General features: G+C 39.0%; 1 protein-coding gene and 1 pseudogene across 1 annotated transcript in view; one reads left to right on the top strand and one right to left on the bottom strand.

Moving 5' to 3' along the window:
* The window catches only part of Satl1 (spermidine/spermine N1-acetyl transferase like 1), a 22,316-nt gene extending 17,795 nt beyond the window's left edge, over positions 1 to 4,521 (bottom strand). Inside the window, exons 1-3 of the mRNA XM_070039055.1 lie at positions 4,438 to 4,521; positions 3,455 to 4,360; positions 492 to 543 (exon numbers count right to left, since the gene is read on the bottom strand). Of these exons, the coding sequence (XP_069895156.1) occupies positions 492 to 543; positions 3,455 to 4,195 (793 nt within the window). The 5' untranslated portion in view covers positions 4,196 to 4,360; positions 4,438 to 4,521. The remainder of the gene's footprint in view (positions 1 to 491; positions 544 to 3,454; positions 4,361 to 4,437) is intronic.
* LOC138839807 (mitochondrial glutamate carrier 1 pseudogene) lies at positions 4,469 to 23,871 on the top strand (annotated as a pseudogene).

Raw genomic sequence — 23,871 nt, 5'->3', positions numbered from 1 at the left:
AATCTTCCCATTACTACCTTAAAAATTTCTCAACCATCATAAACTAAGCATCTGTCTATTAATATTGTCAGCTATGAAATGTGAGAAATACTTTGCAACTACTTGAAATGATGTCTCTTTTGTCCATGGAATCCTGTCAAGCTTCTAACAACATACTGGGTGTACAATTATACTTTTTTGGATCATCAACACTTCTTATTCCCTATTTTGAAAATCATTTGTAGTCAGTGACTTCGGGAGAAGTCTAAGAGCTATTTATATCAATTATATGTTAAAATGGGAGAAATATAAAATCATAGTGCATGAAAAACCTATCAAATTGATGCCCAATATATTATACTATTAATATTAACATTAATAGTACTAGATACTATTAATGGGATCAATGTTATGTCCCTAAAACAAGTGCTACTACGTGTCCAAGTGCTAGTCCTGTGTGAATACATGCATCCTTCTTTCACTTGCTCTGAAAATAGCACAAAATATCTTACCTCCTGCTGTTATCTTCACTGTGTGCTGCGTATCATCAGAGGCAGCCAATTCCTGTCAATGTGGAGAAAACTTTCAGTTTATGATTTAATAAACAATTCTTAAGATGATAATAATCGTGACATCTTTATTGAGCATTATGAACATGTAATATCCTAGGAAGTATTAAAAATGAGTCTGAATTAGTCCCTGTCATCAAGAAACTTCAAATGGAAGAGAACAATGCAACAAAAGAATAAAGAGAACTAAGAGGTGGCTCGTGCCTGTAATTCAGCTACTTGGGAGGCAGAGATCAGATCACGGTGCAAGGTCATCCTGGTCAAAAAGTTAGCAAGACGATATCTCATCCAACAAGCTGAGGATGGTGGCACATGCTTGTAATTCTAACTACATGGGAAGAGTAAGTAGGTGGATCATGAGCTTGGGGTATCCTTGGCAAAAACCGCAAGGTTCTGATCTGATTAATACCTAAAGCAAAAAATGCAGTTAGAACTCAATTGGCAGAACAAGACCACACTAAAGCTACCAGCACAACTATGTTTATTGCAGCATTATTTACCATAGCTAAGATATGGAACCAGTCCAGATGCCCCTCAGTAGATGAATGGATCAAGAAAATGTGGTATATATACACAATGGAATTCTATGCCTCCATCAGAAAGAATGACATTGCCCCATTTCTTAGGAAATGGAAAAACTTGGAAAAAATTATATTAAGTAAGCCAGGCCCAAAGAAACATAGTTCCCATGGTTTCCCTTATTTGCAATATCTAGTATATGTATGAGTCAAACGGAAAAGGTCAGATAATGTGATGTTAGGAAAATGAACCCTTAGATATGTAATTTAATGTTTTTTTTCCTTTCATGCATTTGTTTCTAACGTATTTATAAGATTATCTCTTTGTAGCTTTGTATGTCCCTCCCCCACAGTATAACCCCTGCTTTCACTATATTTGATGTCAGTATAACTTGTAGAGGAGATGGGGAAAAACAAGTCGTTTAAAGATACAGGTGGACCTGTTGCAACAATGAGAAGTACAAGTTGTCATGTCGAAAACGAGCGGGGAGGATTGGGTGGGTGGGGGGAGGCTGGGAAGGGATGTGAAGGGTAAACAAAGAAGGAGGCTGCAATGCTTGATAAGAAATGTACGCCTTAACCTGCCCATGTAATTGTAACCCCTCTGTACAGTGTGTTCACAAAAAAATTAAAATTAAAAAAATTTAAAAAAGAACTCAATTGGCAGAGCTTCTGTCTAAAAAGTGTGAGGTCCTGAGTACGAATTCCAGCATTGTCAATAAACAAATAAAAATAACTAGTTAACTAGTGTTGCTCTTTAATTAATATGAAGGTCAATTGATTAGATTAATAGCTTTGAATGCAACTAAAGAGTGGGAAACCATGCAAAAATAGTTTCTAAATATTCAGGTTAGATATTATATGTGACATAAGCATCACAGACTCAACAAACAAGCCTGTACCATGTCTGCTTGTAAGGCATTTTTGCAAATTGAACTTTCAATTTTTGAAATACTGCTTTTTTTATAATCTTTTTATACATTTAAATGAATTCTTTGCTTTGTGGTCTGTATCTTACACTTAGAAAGTTACATTAAATATATTCACTCTTTGACAGGCACAAGTGATTCATGCCTGTAATCCTGTAATTTTAGCTACTAAGGATCATGGTTCAAAGCCACAACCATAACCCTAGCTACTCAGAAAAGCCAGAAGTGGAGTTCAAGAGGTGGAGTGCCAGCCTTGAGCAAAGAAGCTCAGTGACAGTTGCTCAGGTCCTGAGATCAAGTTCCAGGACTAACACACACACACACACACACACACACACACACACACACACACACACACACACATACACACACACACAGAGGGGAGAGAGGAAGGGAGGGAGGAAAAGAGAGTGGGTGGGGATTAACTAGCTGCATACAGAAAATGCTTGGAACAATTTTTGTGTTTGGACAGTACATAAAACTTGAAATACTCTCACCTAAGGAATTACTGTGATGACCAATCTCTAATCAACTCCTTATGCAGTTAAAAAATTGATATACATTAAAGAAGAATTCAAGCTGCCAACTAATCACAATATACCGGACTGTGATGCCAGCAGAGAAAATATTTTACCTTTTCCATTCTTTTTCTCCAGTGAATATGTATTAAATTACTACCAAAAATCTTCAGATTGTTTGGACCACATATGTACTACATAAAGAATACGCACTGTTACTTTTCTCTGGTTCTTTTATATGACTTGTTGAGGTTGTGCATCACATAAATGATTGCTCTCAGTGCTCCAGAATTTGAGTACAGTGACTATGGCTATTAACTTGTCCCCCTTTACTACAGTATAATAATTGCCATTTAAATAAACATTTACATAAGAAAAAATTAATTCAGCTGCCTCGATTTCTGGGGGCTCTCTGTGAGTGGAATTCTGGAATCAAGGAACTCAGATTGTACAGAAATTTTGGTGGGTGTGACTACTGTTTTCTAGGAAGCCAGCCATCAGATTCCACAGGTAGTTATGGTCTTAGAAGCAAGATTTCCTACTCCAAAATCTTAGTCATGAATACTTGAAATTTTGTCACTGGTAGATCCTTTGTTAAATTACGCATTTTTCTGTAAAATCTTCTTGAAAACATCTTTCTCAGGAGGGACAGCATGTTCAATGTCTAATGACAGGATTCCTATATGATTATTTCAGACTTCCTCCCACTACCCAACAAGCAATTTACATGTAAGTATTGTTTCTGAATCATTACAATATTCCCAGGTAAGAATTGCACTAATATTCATTTGGGGGAGGGATGAAGATTAGGGAGATTTAGTGACTTCTAGAAGTTCATAATTAGCAAAATATAATTTGCACCCAGACTATGCCTTCCTTACTCTCTTTCAGAGCTACATTAATACCATAAAAACCCCAGTAATAAGTACAAACAAGCTTACTTTAATTAGACGCAGGATTTCTCCGCAGTCTTCAGGCTCTGCGGGTCTTATTTGAAAAGAAGTAGTGCTTTGTTGTGTCTTAGGTGATTGGCTCCTTCCTTGTTCACTTGCATTTGATTGGCTAGTGCTTGGTGGATTCAAGTTTAGATAGTTCTTGCTTGATTGTCTTGGCTTTCCTTGTTCAGTTGCATTCGATTGACTAGAGCTTGGTGGATTCAAGTTTAGATTGTTCTTACTTGATTGGCTTGGCCCGGATTGACTTGCATCTGATTGACTGCTGACGCTCAACCTATCGATGGTTAACTGGCTCATGTCCAGCTTGGTCATGATTGAACGGATGACAACTGGGCTCCTCAAAGCTTCCTGGCTCTTACTTAGTTCACTCGTATCTTGGCAATTTTTGCATGATGGTACCTCCACTGGACACCACTTATTTGCTTGGCTCCTTTCTAAGTGGCTGGTACCTGGCTGACCTGAGATCGGATTGCTCATACCTGGTTGCCACAAGCTGGGATGACTCAAGCTTTTCTGGCCTACTTCTGATTGTAACATATCAAGATATTTCATGTCTAATTTCTTCATATCATGAAGACTTATGCTTAGTCGATGCCTCTCTGGTTGGTTCATATCAAACAAGCACGAGTCTGGCAGATTTGTACCTGGCTGATTTGTGTCCGTTTGTTCCCTACCTGTTTGGGTTGGTTTGTTCACTTCTGATTCGTTCTTGCCCAGTTGATTCATGTCTTGATGGATGAGGATGACTTGGACCAAGGCTGGTTGATCTAGATGAATGGTTGGCAGATGGTTGGTTGGTAGATGATTGGTTGGCAGAGAATTAGTAGGCCGATGGGAATCGCAGTGAAACAGATGTGGAGAGAGGCTGTCGGCTGTTTCCTGTTGTTCTTTCTGTAATTCAAACATTGAAATAAGTCTATATGAAGATGAGAATTGGAAAGAAAAGAAAAAAAAACTCTACTTGATACCTTCAATCGGCTGGAGTTGACTTTAGCAGCAATGACAGCCAAAAGTTTTGTGGGATTTCACCTTGTCATGTGGCCTTTCTCAGCCAGCAGTCTCAAAGGGGAAGAAGAAAATGAGCCTTGGCAAGATTTGCCACCCTACTTCTTGCAGTGTGACCTCATCAGGAAGGATGAAGTCACAATGCAGGTAGTGCTGCTCCCCTATATGGTGAGGGAGGGAAAAGGTAGGGTAGGACAGGAGCCAATCAGAGAGGGTTTGAGTAGAACTTTATTCCCTCCTCTCTATCAGTTTAAGCAGATGAAGCAAGACCCTAGGATTCCCGGAGCTTATGTTTGGCAGTCCTCTAAGAGTGCCTGTCATTTTAACCAATCAATTCTGAGACTAGTCCAAACCTAATGAACTTTTCCATGTCCCAGTCCATGTAAATACTTTAATTCCTAGCCTGTTTTTCAGATTAGTAGACAGTAGAACATTTTATTTTTTAAATAAGTTTTTTTTATTATGAAAAACATACAGAGGGGTTACAGATACATGAGCAATGCAATGAGTACATTTCTTATGAAACATTCTTGCATCCTCCGTTGCTTTTACCTTACCATCCCTTCCCTCCCATCTCTACAAATACACTCCACTCCCGCCCCACTTAAATTGCAAAGTTCGATTTTCATTGTTGCAATGGTCAACCAGTATCCCTATTTAAACAATTTGTTTTTTCCCTTTCCCTCCCCAAATTATACCAACATCAAATACAGTGAAAATAGGGGTAATACCACGGGAGAAGCAACAAAAAAAATCACAGGGTACCTTATAAATATGTTAGAAACAATAGCAAGAAAGAAAAAAAATGCTTGTGTCCTTATCTTGGGGTTCATTTCACTTAACATCATCTTATCTGACCTTTTCTATTTGTCCAAGACATATACTAGTTATTGCAAATAAGGGAAAACATGGGACCTATATTTCTTTGGGCCTGGCTTACTTCACTTAATATAATTTTTTCCAAGTCTTTCCATTTCCTAACAATTGGGGCAATGTCAATCTTTCTGATGGAGGCAAACAATTCCGTTGTGTATATATACCACATTTTCTTCATCCATTCATCTACTGAGGGGCTTCTGGGTTGGTTCCATATCTTAGCTATGGTAAATAATGCTGCAATAAACATAGTTGTGCTGGAAGCTTTAGTATGGACTTGTTTGTGATCATTTGGGTAAATGCCCAAAAGTGGGATTGCTGGGTCATAGGGGAGCTCTATGTGGAGTCTTTTGACGAACCTCCATACTGCTTTCCAAAGTGGTTGAACAAGTTTTCACTCCCCCCAACAATGCAGTAGGGTTCCCTTCTGGCCACATCCCCTCCAGCATTTGTTATTATTAGAGTTATTGATTATAGACATTCTAACTGGGGTAAAGTGGTATCTCAATGTAGTTTTGATTTGCATTTCTTTTATGGCTAGAGAGGTTGAGCATTTCTTTATGTCTCTATTGGACATTCTTATTTCCTCTTCAGAGAAGATTCTCTGTAAGTTACTTTATTCATTGTATGGCTAGTGAAGATCTTCTCCCAATCCTTGGGCTTTCTATTGATCTTGCCAGTTATGTCCTTTGCCATGCAGAAGCTCCACAACTACATGCAATCCCATTTGTCCAACCTTTCTTTGCTTTGTTGTGTTTCTGTGTCTCTATTAAGAAAATTCCTGCCTGTGCCAAGGAGACCTAAGGTTTCTCCTATTGCGTCCTGTAATGTTTTCAGGGTGTCTGCTTCGACTCCGAGGACTTTGATCCATTTGTAATTGATTCTGGTATAGGGTGATATATAAGGATCTAGCTTTAGTTTTCTACAAGTGATTAACCAATTTTGCCAGCACCATTTAATGAACAGGCTGTCTTTCTTCCATTCTATATTTTAGATCCCTTATCAAAGATTAGGTGGTTATAGGTCTGTGGGTTCATTTATGGGTTTTAAATTCTAATTCCATTGGTCCTCAGGTATGTTCTTGTGCCAGTACCAAGCTGTTTTGATTAGTATGGCTTTGTAGTAGAGTTTGAAATTTGGTATTGATATTCCTCTAAAACTGTTCTGTTAAAGGTCATTTTTGCTATTCGGGGTCTTTTATTGTTCCATATGAATTTTTGGATTACCTCTTCTATTTCCTTCTATTGATAGGTATTGCATTGAATTTGTAGATAGCCTTGGGAAGTATTGCCATTTTTACCATGTTGATCCTTCCAATCCAGGAGCCTGGGAGGGTTTTCCACTTTCTAAGTTCTGTTTTGATTTCCTTTTTTAGGTTTTTAAAGTTTTCATCACGGAGGTCCTTCACTTCTTTGGTTAAGTTAATTCCTAGGTATTTTATTTTTTGTAGGGCTATTACGAATGGAGTTGCTTCCCTGATTTCACCCACCCTCTTCTCATTGCTGGCATGCAGAAAAGCCATTGATTTTTGAGGATTAATTTTATACCCTGCTACCTTGCCAAATTTTCGAATCAGCTCGAGAAATTGGGGAGTGGAATCCGTGGGATTCTTTAAATACAAGATCATGTCATCTGCAAAGAGAGAGAGTTTTGCTTCTTCTTTCCCTATTTGGATCGCCTTTATGTTTGCATCTTGTCTTATTGCTGTAGCTAGGCATGCTAATACTAGATTGAAGAGAAGTGGAGAGAGTGAACATCCTTGTCTCATTCCTGAATTAAGAGGAAACGGCTTTAGTTTTTCACCATTAAGTGTAATGCTGGCTTGTCATATACAGCCTTTATCGTATTGAGGGATGTTCTATGGATTCCTAATTTTTCAACAGCCTTCATCATAAAGGGTTGTTGGATCTTGTCAAATGCTTTTTCTGTATATCTTGAGATAACCATGTGGTTCTTATCCTTGGTCTTGTTGATGTGATTAATTACATTAATTGATTTGCTTATATTGAATCAGTTTTGCATCTCTGGAATGACTCTTGTTTGATCATGGTGTATGATTTTTTGGATGAATTTGTGAAATCGATTGGCCAAAAGTTTGTTGAGAAGTTTTGCATCAATGTTCATCAAAGAAATGGGTCTATAGTTCTCTTTCTTTGATGAGTCCCTGCCTGGTTTTGGGATGAGGGTTAGGATGGTTTCATAGAAAGAGTTTGGTAGTGAACTTCACTTTCAATTTCATTGAAGAGTTGGAGGGGAATTTGTGGGAGTTCTGCTTTGAAGGCCTTGTAGATTTCTGCTGTAAATCCTGCTGGTCCTGGGCTTTTCTTTCTTTCTTTTTTTTTTTCTGGTTTTGGGGGCTGAACTGTGGGCTGTCCCTCAGCTCTTCAGCTTAAGGCTAGTGCTCTACAACTTGAGCCACAGTGCCACTTCCAGCTTTTTCTGCTTATGTGGTACTAAAGAATCGAATCCAAGACCTCGTGCATGCAAGGCAAGCACTCTACCACTGAGCCACCTTCCCAGCTCCTGGGCTTTTCTTAGATGGGAGGTCTCTTATTGCTGTTTCTATTTCAGTGCTTGATATGGGCCTGTTAAGTTGGTTTAACTCATCTTGGTTTAGTTTGGCATGTTGATATTTGCTAGGAAATCATCCATTTCTTCCAGGCTATCAAACTTATTAGCATAAAGGTTTGATAAGTATACCCTTATAATGTTCTGGATCTTCGTTGTTTCTGTGGTGATGTTTCCATTCTCATCTCTGAGTTTGTTTATTTGGGTATGTTCTCTTCTTTTTCTGATAAGATTTGCTAAGGGTCTGTTAATTTTGTTAATTTTTTTGAAGCACCAACTCTTTGTTTTGTTGATTCTTTCTATGATTTTTTTGGATTCTAATTCATTCTATCTGATTTAATTTTAATAAATTCTTTCCATCTGTTGGATTGGGGTTTAGATTGCTGAACTTTTTCAAGAAGCTTCAGATGTCTGATTAAATTGTTGGTTTCAGAGTTCTCCAATTTGTTGATGTAGGAACTCAGAGCTATGAACTTGCCTCTGAGTACTGCCTTTGCAGTGTCCCAGAGGAGCTGGTAATTTTTGTGCTCATTTTTGTTAAATATCATGAACATTTGAATTTTCTTTCTAATCTCTTCCATGACCCACTGGTGACACAACAGTTTGTTGTTACAGGGCTTTCTTTGGTGGCTTTTGGTGTTGAGTTCTAATTTTCTTCCCTTGTGGTCTGAGAGAATGCATGGCATAACTTCAATGTTTCTGAATTTGGACAAGTTTGCCTTGTGACCTAAAATGTGGTCTATTTTTGAAAATATTCCATGTGCTGCTGGGGAAAACATGTATTCTGATGCTGCTGGGTGAAATATTCGGTAGATATCTGTTAAATCTAGTTGATCTATGTAATTATTTAGATCTGCAGTTTCTCTGTTGAGTTTTTGCTGAGTTGATCTACATAGTGGGGATAGCGGTTTATTAAAGTCCCCAAAAATTAATGTCTTTGAAGCTATGTAAGATTTAAGGGAAAGAGGTTCCGGTAAGATGGCGGAGGAGAAGCTGGAATCTGAACAAGCTCACTCATAGAAAGCAGTTTTAGAGTTACAGTGAACAGTCCTAAGCCAGAGAATCACACCAAGTGTGCCATCACAGGACAGAGAGTTAGACAAGAGAGGGGAAGCCAAGGAAACACATCAGCTGCCGCTGCGGCGGCAGGGTCTCGGCGGCGACTACCGCCGCAGGGTCATACCTGAGACACAGAGAGTCCGGGACGAAGGAGCCAGACGCAGCGGACGAGCGGATTTTACTCAACACCAACAAGAACCGACAAGGAGCGAACATCTTCATCCTGCTGTTTGCAGACCAAAGACGACCCAGGATCCAAGACTCGACGTGAGTAGAAGCCCGACGTCCTCACTCCTTCTCAGGGAGCAGAGGGGGGAAGGCCACCCCTCCCCCCCCAGCACCGGTGATCTCCATCTTGGATACCGACAAAGCTCGGAGGAGCTGCTAGCTCCAGCTCAGGCCTTGGAATAAAACAAGTCATTTAGCAGGTCACAAGAACTTAACGGCGAAGTGACCTGCCAGACTCAGCTCCATCCAGGGAAAAGTCACCCAGCTCAGGCGCCAGCCATTGGAGTGCCTTGCCTCACTGGGTAACCAGAGCCAGAGGCTGCCCCTCCCTCTAGCAGGCACCACAATCAACTGAAAAACAGAAACCCTGAGAATGGCTCCAGGCTGGGCGCTGTGAGCTTTATCACAAAATAGCCCCAGGGAAAAGCTACTGTTTGTTGAAAGGCCTCAACTCTACCCAGAACCTAGCCTCATCACCGCATCCCCCTCTTTTGTGATTCTCAAAGCAGATCACCCTCCCAGAAAACTAACCTGGGAGGGGGATCTCAAAATCTTGGGTAAAGCAGATCATTTTTCTGCCTGTTTCAACCAACCGACTTAAGAAACCAATCAAGCCACAGGACCTCAAGCTGACCAGAGACTCCAACAAGAGACTGGTTACAGACAAAAGGGAGATACAGGATTCTTCCCACTCCTCCCCCCCCAAAAAAAAAAAATCAAAAGACTTTTTTTTTTCTTCTTCTTTTCTTTTTTTTGCTTCTTTTTTGTTTTTTGTTAACATATATATATATATATATATATATATATATAAATGTTTTCCCTTCTAAAACTTTTATTAATCTTTAATTTTTGCCTCTTCTGAAAAATAATTGTTTTCCAGTAACTTTTTTTTCTCATCTTATAATTTTTATTTTAGGAATATATGAATGAGCGTTTTCCTTTCTTTTCTTGTCTTCTTTCTCTTTTTCTGTCTTTCTTAATTATCTTTTTGTTTTTTGGCTAGCTCTACTGAACTTCTGATCTTTTCTTCTCCCTTTCCCATCCTTAAAGTTTTTCACATCTCCTCTATGTCCCTCCCCTTCTCTGAACATATTCACATTCCTTTCTAAATAGACGGTCTTTTAACCTCTATAATAACATTAATTTTTACGTTTCTATTTTTTTTCTGGTCTCTCTTCATTCCCCTTTCAGTCTCTTCTTTTTCTCTCTCTCTCTACTTGCATCCTACCCAACCCATTTCCTGCATTGTGATTAGGACATAGTTAACTATCCCGGTGCCTCCCCACACCAATCTATTCCTATTTTTTACCCACATCTCTCCCTAATCCTAATAATTTCTGGTTTTCCAAATTCTTTTCTGCGGTTCGAAGTCCTTTAACATATAGTTGTTTGATGTTGAATAGATGTATCTGTTGAACTAGATTGTATCTGTAGACTATTGACTGTACAAACGCAAACTTTGGTTGATGGTTGCCTTAAGATAGAGTTCTAGCACAAAACTGGTGCAATCTTCATCTCAAATGGGCCGAGTAAGCCGGAAAAACACAAGAAAAATGGCAAATTCGGGTATCTCAATTCCCAATCTTGATAATCAGGGATTAGAACAGATAAAGAATAATCCAGAGGAGAGTTCCCAAATAGCTCTACAAACACTAATAGCAAACATGATAAATGAGAAGTTTGACAATGTACAAAGGACTCTGTATGAGCGTGATAGGGAGAGAGAGGAGGCATCCCAGAAGTTTATACAGGAATATCATAAGCATGAGGAAGCTACTCAAAAACTGATACAGGATTTGCATGAACAACTTGAGAATACTCAAAGAGAAAGGGAGGAATGGTGTGAGCAGGCAGAGAACACTCAAAGAGAACTGCAGGAATCCCACGAACGGGAAGAAAGAGAACTACAGGAATCCCACAGACGGGAGGAAGCTAATCAAAGAGTAATTCAGGAATTGAGAGACCAGGTAGAGAATACACAAAGATCACTAAAGGCACTCATGGAATCCATTAACAAAGAGCTGAAAGAAGTCAGGGAGACCACAAAGGGAATGCTGAATGGAACCCAACAGAAGGAATGGGAGTCCAAAGAAACCATAACCAATCAACTAAGTGATTTGAGAACAAACACTGAACACCAAATTAAGGAAGTTAAGAAATTCATACAAGACCTAAAACAGAGCTTCAACAAAGAACTTGAAGCCATCAAAGCTGACCAATTAGAAGGAAAAGAGATAAAAAACAAAGTAGAGAGTCTTGACAGCAGTTTAGACCATGCAGAAGATCGAATCTCAGGGATTGAAGACAGCCTAGATATTATAGAGAAAGAACATACAACCATCCAAGACAAGTCTAAGAAATATGATAGGTCTATCCAACACCTGGAAGACACCATCAGAAGGCCCAATCTAAGGATAATGGGTGTAGAGGAGCACCTAGAAACAGAAGTTAATGGTGTAGGAAATTTGTTTAACAGGATCCTAGCAGAGAACTTCCCAAACATACAAAAAGATAGGCCTATTCAGATACAAGAAGCTTTTAGAACCCCAAATAGACCAGACCAGAATAGGACATCCCAACATCACATTATAATCCACACAGGATCAACCCAGACCAAGGAAAAGATCCTTAAAGCTGTCAAGGAGAAAAGGGTACTCAACTATAAAGGGAAACCAATTAGAATCACCTCAGATTTCTCAGCTGAGACAATCAAAGCAAGAAGAGCCTGGAATGATGTATGCCATGCCCTAAAAACAAACAACTATCAACCAAGAATACTGTACCCAGCTAAACTCTCCTTCATAACTGAAGGCCAAATAAAAACCTTCCATAGCAAGGAAAAATTGAAACAATACATCTCCACCAAACCAGCCCTACAAAAGATTCTTAAAGAGGTCCTACACATAGAAAACCAACAAGACCGCAACAAAGGCCAAGAAACTGCACCCAAACTGAGAATCCAAGAACCATAGGAAGAACCCAGTTTTCACAGCCCCCAAGAAGGTGGATAACATGACAGGAACTCCCAAATACCTCTCAGTCCTATCTCTTAACGTTAACGGACTGAACTCTCCAATTAAGCGACATAGACTGTCTAGTTGGATTAAAAAACAAGACCCTTCTATCTGCTGCCTGCAGGAGTCACATCTTGCCCATAAAAACAAACACATTTTCAATGTTAAAGGCTGGAACAAAATCTACCATGCAAACGGCCCCCATAAACAGGCGGGAGTTGCAATCCTAATATCAGATAAAATAGACTACAAACTAAAATTCGTGAGAAGAGATAAAGAAAGTCGCTACATACTAATTAAAGGATCTCACCTTCAAAGGATATTACAATTCTAAATATCTATTCGCCAAACAATGGAGCACCCAAATTTATCAAAGAAACACTACTTTCCCTCAAATCCCATATAGATCCAAAGACATTAATTGTTGGGGATTTTAACACACCACTCTCCCCACTAGATAGATCAACTCGGCAAAAACTCAACAGAGAAACCGCAGATCTAAACAGCTGCATAGATCAACTAGACTTAACAGACATTTACCGAACATTTCACCCAGCAGCATCAGAATACACGTTCTTCTCAGCAGCACATGGAACGTTTTCTAAAGTAGACCACATTCTAGGCCACAAAGCAAACTTGTCTAAATTCAGAAACATTGAAGTTATACCTTGCATTCTCTCTGACCACAAGGGAATAAAATTAGAACTCAACACCAAAAGCCACCAAAGAAAGTCCGGTATCACATGGAGGCTGAACAACACACTGCTGAATCATGAGTGGGTCATGGAAGAGATTAGAAAGGAAATTAAAATGTTCATGCTATTCAACAAAAATGAACACACAAATTACCAGCTGCTCTGGGACACAGCAAAGGCAGTACTCAGAGGCAAGTTTATAGCTCTGAGCTCCTACATCAACAAATTGGAGAGATCTGAAACTAGCAATTTAATGACACATCTAAACCTCCTTGAAAAAGAGCAGCAAGATAAACCCCAATCCAGTAGACGGAAAGAAATAATCAAAATTAAATCAGAATTAAATGAATTAGAATCCAAAAGAACTATAGAAAGAATCAACAAAACAAAGAGTTGGTTCTTCGAAAAACTTAATAAAATTGACAGACCCTTAGCAAACCTTATCAGAAAAAGGAGAGAACACACCCAAATCAATAAACTCAGAAATGAGAATGGAAACATCACCACAGAAACAACCAAGATTCAGAACATTATAAGGGAATACTTCTCAAAACTTTATGCTAATAAGTTTGAGAACTTAACAGAAATGGACCTTTTCCTAGCAAATATTGACATGCCAAAACTAAACGAAGATGAGTTAAACCAGCTTAACAGGCCCATATCAAGCATTGAAATAGAAACAGCAATAAGAGACCTCCCAGGTAAGAAAAGTCCAGGACCAGATGGTTTTACAGCGGAATTTTACAAGGCCTTCAAAGCAGAGCTCACACCAATACTCCTCCAACTCTTCATGAAATTGAAAGAGAAAGCTCACTACCAAACACATTCTATGAAGCCATCATAACCCTCATCCCAAAACCAGGCAGGGACTCATCAAAGAAAGAGAACTATAGACCCATTTCTTTGATGAACATTGATGCAAAACTTCTCAACAAAATTTTGGCCAATCGACTTCAACAATTCATCCAAAAAATCATACACCATGATCAAACAGGATTCATTTCAGGGATGCAAAGCTGGTTCAATATACGCAAATCAATTAATATTATTCATCACATCAACAGGAGCAAGAATAAGAACCACATTGTTATCTCAATAGATGCAGAAAAAGCATTCGACAAGATCCAACACCCCTTTATGATGAAGGTTTTGGAAAAATTAGGAATCCATGGATCATTCCTCAATACAATAAAGGCTGTATATGACAAACCTACAGCCAGCATTATACTCAATGGTGAAAAACTAAAGCCATTTCCTCTTAACTCAGGAACAAGACAAGGATGCCCACTCTCTCCACTTCTCTTCAATCTAGTATTAGAATGCCTAGCTACAGCAATAAGACAAGATGCAGACATAAAGGGGATCCAAATAGGGAAAGAAGAAATAAAACTCTCCCTCTTTGCAGATGACATGATCTTGTATTTAAAGAATCCCATAGACTCCACTCCCAAATTACTCAAGCTGATTCAAAACTTTGGCAAAGTAGCAGGTTATAAAATTAACCCCCAAAAATCAATGGCTTTTCTATATGCCAACAATGAGAAAAGTGTGGCTGAAATTAGGAAAGCAACTCCATTTGTAATAGCCCCACAAAAAATAAAATACCTAGGAATTAACTTAACCAAAGAAGTGAAGGACCTCTATGATGAAAACTTTAAAATCTTGAAAAAGGAAATCAACATAGAACTTAAAAAATGGCAAAACCTCCCATGCTCCTGGATTGGCAAGATTAACATCGTGAAAATGGGAATACTTCCCAAGGCTATCTACAAATTCAACACGATACCTAACAAAATTCCAACCTCATTCTTCAAGGAAATAGAAGAGGCAATCCAAAAATTCATATGGAACAATAAAAGACCCCGAATAGCAAAAACGCTCCTCAACGGAAAGAACACTGCTGGAGGAATATCAATACCAAATTTCAAACTCTACTATAAAGCCATAGTAATCAAAACAGCTTGGTATTGGCATAAGAACAGACCTCAGGACCAATGGAATAGAATTGAAAACCCAGAAATGAACCTACAGACCTATAGCCATCTAATCTTCGATAAGGAAGCTAAAACAATAGAATGGAAGAAAGACAGCCTCTTCAGTAAATGGTACTGGCAACATTGGTTAACTACATGTAGAAAACTAAAGCTAGATCCTTATATATCACCCTGCACCAGAATCAACTCCAAATGGATCAAAGACCTTGAAGTCAAAGCAGACACTCTGAAAACATTACAGGATGGAATAGGAGAAACCCTAGGTCTCCTTGGCTCAGGCCAAAATTTTCTGAATAGATACCTGGAAGCACAACAAATCAAAGAAAGGTTGGACAAATGGGATTGCATAAGGTTGCAGAGCTTCTGCAGGGCAAATGACATAGCTAGCAAGATCAATAGAAAGCCCACCGATTGGGAGAAGATGTTTACTAGCCATACAACGGACAAGGGTCTCATATCTAAAATATACTTGGAACTCAAAAAATTAAACCACCCAACAACAAATCCTCAAAGAAACAACTGCCCAATAAATAAGTGGGCGAAAGAATTAAAGAGAAGCTTCTCTGAAGAAGAAAGAAGGATGGCCAATAGACACATAAAGAAATGTTCAACATCCCTAGCCATAAAAGAAATGCAAATCAAAACAACATTGAGATATCACCTCACTCCAGTTAGAACAGCAAAAATCAAGAACTCTAACAACAACAGATGCTGGAGGGGATGTGGACAGAAAGGAACCTTACTTCATTGTTGGTGGGAATGTAAACTTGTTCAACCACTTTGGAAAGCAGTATGGAGGTTCCTCAAAAGTCTTCACATAGATCTCCCCTATGATCCAGCAATCCCACTTTTGGGCATTTACCCAAATGTTTACAAACAAGACCACACTAAAGCTACCAGCACAACTATGTTTATTGCAGCATTATTTACCATAGCTAAGATATGGAACCAACCCAGATGCCCCTCAGTAGATGAATGGATCAAGAAAATGTAGTATATATACACAATGGAATTCTATGCCTCCATCAGAAAGAATGACATTTCCCCATTTGTTAGGAAATGGAAATGTTTGGAAAAAATTATATTAAGTGAAGTAAGCCAGGCCCAAAGAAGCATAGTTCCCATGGTTTCCCTTATTTGCAATATCTAGTATAGGTATGAGTCAAGCGGAAAAGGTCAGATAATGTGATGTTAGGAAAATGAACCCTTAAATATGTATTTTAATGTTTTCGTTTCTTTCATGCATGTGTTTCTAACGCATTTATAAGATTATTTCTTTGTTGCTTTGTATGTCCCTCCCCCACAGTGTAACCCCCGCTTTCACTATATTTGATGTCAGTATAACATGTGGAGGAGATGGGGACAAACAAGTCGTTTAAGGATTCAGGTGGACCTGTTGCAACAATGAGAAGTACAAAATGTCATGCCAAAACCAACTTTACAATGTCGGTGTGGGGGGGGGATGGGGGTATAATTTGGTGGGGGGAGGGGGGAGGCTGGGAAGGGAGGTGAAGGGTAAACAAAAGGGGAGGCTGCAATGCTTGGTAAGAAATGTATGCATTATCCTGCCCATGTAATTGTAGCCCCTCTGTACAGTATGTTCTCAAATAAAATAAAATTAAATTAAAAAAAAAAAGATTTAAGGGAAAGTAGTGTTTCTTGGATGAAGTGGGTGCTCCACCGACCTTCTGTTATAAAGGAGAGTTTACCTGGGTACAGTATTCTTGGCTGTTAGTTGTTTGTCTTTAGGGCGTGGCATACATCATTCCAGGATCTTCTTGCTTTAATTGTCTCTGCTGAGAAATATGAGGGTTTTCTAATTGGTTTCCCTTTATAGGTGATTGATCCTTTCTCTTGACAGCTTTAAGGATCCTTTCCTTGCTCTGAATTCATCCTGTGTGGATTATAATGTGATAGTGGGATGTCTTGTTCTGGTCTGGTCTATTCGCGGTTCTAAAAACATCTTGTATCTGAATAAGCCTAACTTTTTGCACGTTCGAGAAGTTCTCTGTTAGGATCCTGTTAAATAAATTTCCTAGACCATGAACTTCTGTCTCTAGGTGCTCCTCTACACCCATTATCCTCAGATTAGGCCTTCTGATGGTGCCTTCCAAATGTTGAATAGATCTATCATATTTCTTGGATTTGTCTTGGATAGTTGTATGTTCTTTCTCTATAATATCTAGGCTGTCTTCAATCTCTGAGATTTGATCTTCTGCATGGTCTAACCTACTGTCAAGATTTTCTACTTTGTTTTTTTTATTTCCTTTCCTTCTAATTGGTCAGTTTTGATGGCTTCAAATTCTTTGTTGGAGCTTTGTTTTAGATATTGTATGGGCTTCTTTACTTCCTTAATTTGGTGTTCAGTATTTATTTTCAAATCACTTAGTTGATTGGTTATGGTTTCCTTGGACTCCCATTCCTTCTGATGGGCTCCATTCATCATTCCCTTTGTGGTCTCTGTGGATTCCTTCAGCTGTGTGTTTGTGTATTCCATGAATGCCTCTATTGATCTTTGTCTGTTCTCATCCTTATTCCTGTATTACTCTTTGATTAGCTTCCTCATCCTCATGCAATTCCTGTCTTTCTCTTTGACTGTTCTCAGCCTGCTCATGCAATTCCTGTATTAATTTTTAGTAGCTTCCTCGTGTTCAGGAGATCCTGTAGTAATTTTTGGTTAGCCTCATCATACTGGTGAAGTTCCTGTATTAATCTTTGGCTTACCTTGTCTCACTCCCTATCATGCTCACACTGAGTCTTTTGCAGGTTTTCAATCTTTTCATTCATCATGTTTCCCAGTAGTGTTTGTAGAGCTTTTTGGGAACTCTCCTTTGGATTATTCATTAACAGTTCTGTCACCTGATTATCCTGAGTGAGATACCCAGACTTGTCATTTTTCTTGTGTTTCTCCTGCTTGTTCTGCCCATTTGATATGAAAGTAACCCCAATTTTATGCTAGAACACTATATTAAGGCAAGCATCAACCAGAGTCCTGTAGTTGCACAGTCAAAATGGCTGCACATACAATCTAGTTCAACAGATGCAATCTATTCAACATCCAACAACTATGGATTAATGGGATAAGAACATCAAAGAGGGATTCAGAAAACTAGAAATTAATAGTTTTAGGGAGAATTGTGGGAAAAATAGGATTAGAGGAATATGGAGAGGTAAAAGGGGAGTGAATTTAACCAAGGCCTGATCTCAGAGAGGGAAATGGATAGGACAGAATGATAGGAAAGCCATAAAAAAAAACAAACAAGAAAAAAATGGAAATATAAAATTTTAATTAAAAATGAAACACTTAAAATTATGTAATTATAAAGAAATGATATTGAGAGAAGAAAAGGATAGGATGCGAGGAGGGCAATGATAGAAAGGAAAAATGAAAAAATAAAAAATAAAAATTCTTAAAATTGGAATACTTGAAAGTTATGTAGGTATAAGGAAATACTACTCTTAAAGCAGTTAAACTTAACAGGTTGTGAATTGAGAATAGGTTTCTGGATTAAGTATGTACACAATAAGGGATAAGGTCTAATAATCAACAATGAGTATATATCTGGGGATGAGCAGAACAGCAATTAAGTCATGTAAAAAAGAAAGAGAAAAGAAAAAAAGAAAAAAAAGACCAAAAGGTCAAAAGAGATATAAAAAAGCGCGCGCGCGCACACACACACACACACACACACACACACACACACACACACACACACACTCCTAAAATTAAAATTATGAAAGAAAAAATAATAGAAAACAATTTTTAAAAATAATAAAAAATAGGTAGAAAAAAGAGTTCTTTGATTTTTTTGGGGGGGAGAGGGGGAAAAGTTCTTGTATCTCCCCTGTTTCCATATCCAGTCTGCTTGTGGTGTTTGGTTTTCCTGTGGCTTGATTGGTTTCTTAAATTAGTTTGAGCAGTCAGAAAAAAAGCTTTGCTTTACCCAGGACTTTGTGATCCTCCTCCCAGGCTAGTTCAGTGGGAGAGCTGCTTTGAACAACCCCAAAGAGGGAGATGGCTGTTTCCTGTAGCTTGAAGTTGCTGTGAATTGGCTAGGTTCTGGATAGAGTTGAGGCCTATCAGCAAGCAGTAGCTTTTCCCTGAGGGGCTAGCTCCTGAGACACTCACAGAGCTCAGCCTGGAGCTCTTTCTCAGGGTTTATGTTTACTGAGTTTAAATTGTCTAGGCTGCAGTAAGGGAGGGGGGGTAGCCTCTGGCTCTTTTTACTCAGTGAAGAAAGTCACTCCTTTGGGGGCAGAGCCTCTCTGCCTAGGCAGGGTGACATTCCCCTGGGTGGAGCTGAGCCTGGCAGTCATGTTCCTATGACCTGCTAATGGCTCCAATTGTTTTCTTCCAAGGCCTGGGTTGGAGCTAGCTGCTCAGCCAGGCCTTTGTCAGTATAAAAAATGGAGATTTTCTCTGGTGGTGGGGGAAGGGCTACCTTTCCACCACTGCTCCTTGAGAAGGAGTGAGGATGTCAGACTTCTACTCATGCCAGACTCTTGCGCCATTGTCCCGGACTTTGTCTGTTGTCATGGTGGGCACTGCCGCAGTTGAGGCTACCAGCAGTTGCTTAGATCTGTCTCCTTGATCAAGCTGCCTGGATTTTCCTTCTCTGGCCAAACTCTCTGTACTGTGATAGCACACTTGGTGTGATTCTTTAGCCTAGGACTGTTCACTGAAACACTAAAACTGCTTTCTATACCAGAGCTTGTTTAGCCTTCAGCTTCTCCTCCTCCATCTTCCTCCAGTCTTCTAGTAGAATGTTTTAAAAGGGTTGTTCTGGTTTGATGCTCAAATGTTGAATTCACAAAACATTTATTTAAAGACATAGAGGTTACAGCTACTGTCTAGTTATGTTTTTGAAGTATTACCTGGGAACCACTTTATATTTTCTCATTCTATTGTATAATCTCTGTTATCTAATTCTGAGGAAATCAACCCCAGAGACTGGTCACCTGCCCAAGGCTTCATGACAGTATGATTCACTTTATGATGCTAGAGAAGCAGAATTCAATCCTGAGTCTTTCCTCCTTTCTTCTCAGGACTGTCACCTTTCTCAATACCATTTGCCTTATACTCATAACCTTTCTCCAGCTTCAGACGTGGCCCTTTTACTCCCAAATCCCCTTAGTATTCCTTCCCTTATCATTCAGCCCACTGGGTTGTGTCCTCTGAAATATATATTATGTAGCTGATGTTGATACTATTTTACATGACACTTTTGTAACATTTTTCAATAATACTAGAAAAGTTGGTTGAAGCTATCATAAGTCTCCTACTGTGCTGGGTTTTACACATCTATCATCTCACTTTACCCTTACAGACAAAGCAAATATAGACAGGTGTACTGATATACCTAGTATTATCAATATACTAAAACTTAGAAATATTAACTGATTTGTCCAAGTCTAGTAAATACACCAGTGGGGCTGGCATCCAAGATCCTTATATATGGGAGAGTTCCAATAAAACTACATTCTAATTACCATTAAGTTTAAACCAGCTAGAAAAGCAATTAGAGACACCTCTTCTGCAAATGACAGGCAAAGCAACTCACATTATAAAGCTGCGTCAAGTATAATACAAACTAGGTGTACGTACATTGCTGATCCTGCTTCACAGTTTCTGTTACAAAAATGAAAACTCAAATTTAATAAGTATTTCTTGTGTTCTCAAATAGTGTTCTAAGGAACACTTGAATTTATCCTAACAATCCCACAAGTAGATAATACTATTATCTCCATTTTGCAAAGAAACAAATTAAGAGCCATAGATTAAGTAACTTGACACCGATCAAAGCTAAATGGGGAGGTAAAGAAACCTGTTATTTTCTTTCTGAAATGCAAGGAAAGAGGCTAAGTAATCTTGTTGCTTGCTTTACAAATTCAATCAAATTGTATATTTATTGTAAGTATGATGTTTGGTTTTAGCTTTATTACACAAGGCACATGCTACGTTTTCAGTGAAAAGATTATGTACAATTAAACAATAGTTAATGATCAAGAAGTAGCTAATAAATTTCTTTCTCATCTTGGTTCATAAACCTTAACATCAGTTGGAGACCATTTAGTTGTTCATATTTCATTTTGTTTTTCTTTAAAATATTTTGGATCTGAACACAGTTTAAAGAAATACATTCCATATACACTCTTGTTGAATGAAGCTACAGTACTTATCCCATATTGGAAATCCAGAATAAGACTATTCATCAGCTATTCATGGATATGTGGAAGTTAGATGTAAAACACACTAGAATATGATAAATTATACAGGATTCTAGATACCCACATATAGTGAAACTGAAAAAGGATACTCTTAGGAGAGAATCACAAAGGCACAATGCATAAGCACCTCTTCATATTTTATAAAATAATATACATACTGAAACAAACTCCAAGATATGGAAACAAGAGACTTTTCTTTCTTAGTTTTTGGTGATTCTGTCTTCTTCCTTATAAACGGTGTACTCGTGTGTATATCTTTGGGAGGGTAGGAGGAAAGGCACAGAACTTTAGGGAAAAAGGGTGAAAAAGTGCAGCAGTGGAGCTCACTGGCCATTAATAAAAATGAACTATAAAACTCATGGGTGGAGATGGGAGGGAGGGACTGGGAGAGAATGCGGGAACAGATGACACTACAAAAGGAATTGCATTCATTACTTGACTCACATAAATGTAACCCCCCTATACAACACATGTATTGTGACAATAAAGTAAATTAAAAAACAAATCTACTATGAAAGGGGCTGGGTGTGGGAGGGAAGAGTAACAAAAGCGGCAATAACAATTCTTTGTCACCAGGTGGCAGTGCTGCTCAGTTTAGGAAATGAAAGTCTAAATACTATTTCATGAAATTTGAGGTTTTATTCTCTTCCAGATATCATTAGACAGTCTCTAAATGCCTAGTTTTAGTTTTTTATGCTGATTTATTATATCTAGTTAAGTGCTTAGTTTAGCAAACCAAGACCATATAAATTTTATCTCTCAAACTTCAAAATTTTTGTTCATACATTGTCTGCCCTACTGAAATATTTTGAATTAATGTAACGTTAAAACCTAGATCTAAATATATGGGAATGACTATACACTTAAATTCTAATGACTACAGGATATATGATCCCCTTTCCTGATGATGCTAAATAAATTCATCTTGGTTTCATCTAAGTGAATACTTATAGTTGACAAAGGCACTTGTATAACTGTCTTCTATAGCAGGAAGATTTTAAATTTTTGAGACTATCCCTATATCCTTGAGCTTTTTTCATGGTGTATGTGAGGGGGGGAAGGGAGAGAGAGTGTGTGTGCTGGTACTGAGATTGGAATTTAGGGGGCCTGGACCACCATGAGCTTTCTCACTCAAGGTTAGCACTCTGCTGCTTAAGCCATAATTCCACTTCTGGCTTTTGGGAAATTAATCTTTTTACACCTCCTGTAAAATGCACACAGAAATGAAGGAAAGGAAGAGGGATAAGTTAGGTTTGGGACTAGAGGAGCATTTAGCAAGAATTCAGACCAAAACAAACCTGATAAAAAGGAAATATAAGGTAAAAGTATTTTGAAGGCATTGCTCAATGAGCATCACTTTTTAAAAAAATAGAAATGCAAGCCGGGCGCTGGTGGCTCACGCCTGTAATCCTAGCTACTCAGGAGGCTGAGATCTGAGGATCACGGTTCAAAGCCAGCCCGGGCAGGAAAGACCGTGAGACTCCTATCTCCAATAAACCACCAGAAAACCGGAAGTGGCGCTGTAGCTCAATTGGTAGAGCGCTCGCCTTGAGCTGAAGAGCTGAGGGACAGCGCCCAGGCCCAGAGTTCAAGCCCCACGACCGACAAAAAAAAAAAATAGAAATGCATCTTGATTATTTCCAGTTTGGAAATCCCAAACAATGTTCCAGTGAGCATGTTAATACAATATATTTTCAAATAAAAATTTTGCTCATTTGTGGAATCTAGATGTAAAATAAAATAATGATAATGCTGCTGATGATTATGGTAATAAATAATAAAAATGACAAGACACAGGTTGTAAAAGAGGGATCATCTGGGAGGATCAGGAGGAAGGGGCAAAGGAAAAGATACTGAGCTGTGAAGATGATTAAAGTCCTTTACACACAGAGGGAAAGAGAAAGTAATAAAACCCATCAAACACCAAGGAAAAGGGGAAGTAGAGAGTTAAAGTATAACAGAGAAGTTGTAAGCATCTATGTAATTATAATGAAACCTTCATAGTACTGGTGTATGCTAATTTAAACATTAAATTTAATAGTGGCAGGCTGTGGCGCTGGGGCCACCTGTTAGGTGTTAGTGACCACACCCATGGAAATGCTAAAGATCTAATTGCAGGATGTAGGCCACATTGCTGCCCAGAGGAAGATTCTGGCTGCCCAAAGCACAGCTGTCATCCAAGGGGGACCACAGCTTTTGGTGGACACTCCAGCTGTTCCTCAGCCCACAGCCATGATATGACATTGCTGGCCTCTACAATGGGACTGAGGGCTACACTGCTCAGGGATTTCCCCTTCTTCAATGTCTACTTCCTTCTCTTTGCCAATCTGAACCAGTTGGGCTGCCCAGCATGTGAGGAGCAGTCACCCTTCTATGTGCCCTTTATGGATAGCTGGGTAGCTGCAATCTGGCTACTGTGGCTGTCCATCCCTGTGATGTGGTGAAGATGGTCACTTCAGCAAGGCATCAGCTAGAACATTTATTCAGGTTTCCTGGACTGTGCTAGAAAGAGCTGGTGGCATGAGGGCCCATTTGCCTTTGTGATGGGTGCCTACTGCCATGCCTTCATCATCACCCCAATGTTTGGCATTGCCCAAGTGGTCTACTTTCTGGACATTGCTGAGTCTCTGTAGGGGCTGCTGCAGAACCCCCATAGGCCAGAGCCAACAGTGGCACCCTCTGTCCCCTGCAGATCATCAGCTAGGGCTAGAGAAGCTCAGTTAGCCCAGGCCTGA

This window comes from Dipodomys merriami, unplaced genomic scaffold (genome assembly GCF_024711535.1).
Source record: "Dipodomys merriami isolate MVZ:Mamm:240054 unplaced genomic scaffold, mDipMer1.0.p SCAF_3, whole genome shotgun sequence".
In the NCBI taxonomy this organism is placed as follows: domain Eukaryota; kingdom Metazoa; phylum Chordata; class Mammalia; order Rodentia; family Heteromyidae; genus Dipodomys; species Dipodomys merriami.
The sequence above is the reverse complement of the archived record's forward strand: the minus strand, read 5'-3'. Positions and strand labels throughout refer to the sequence as shown.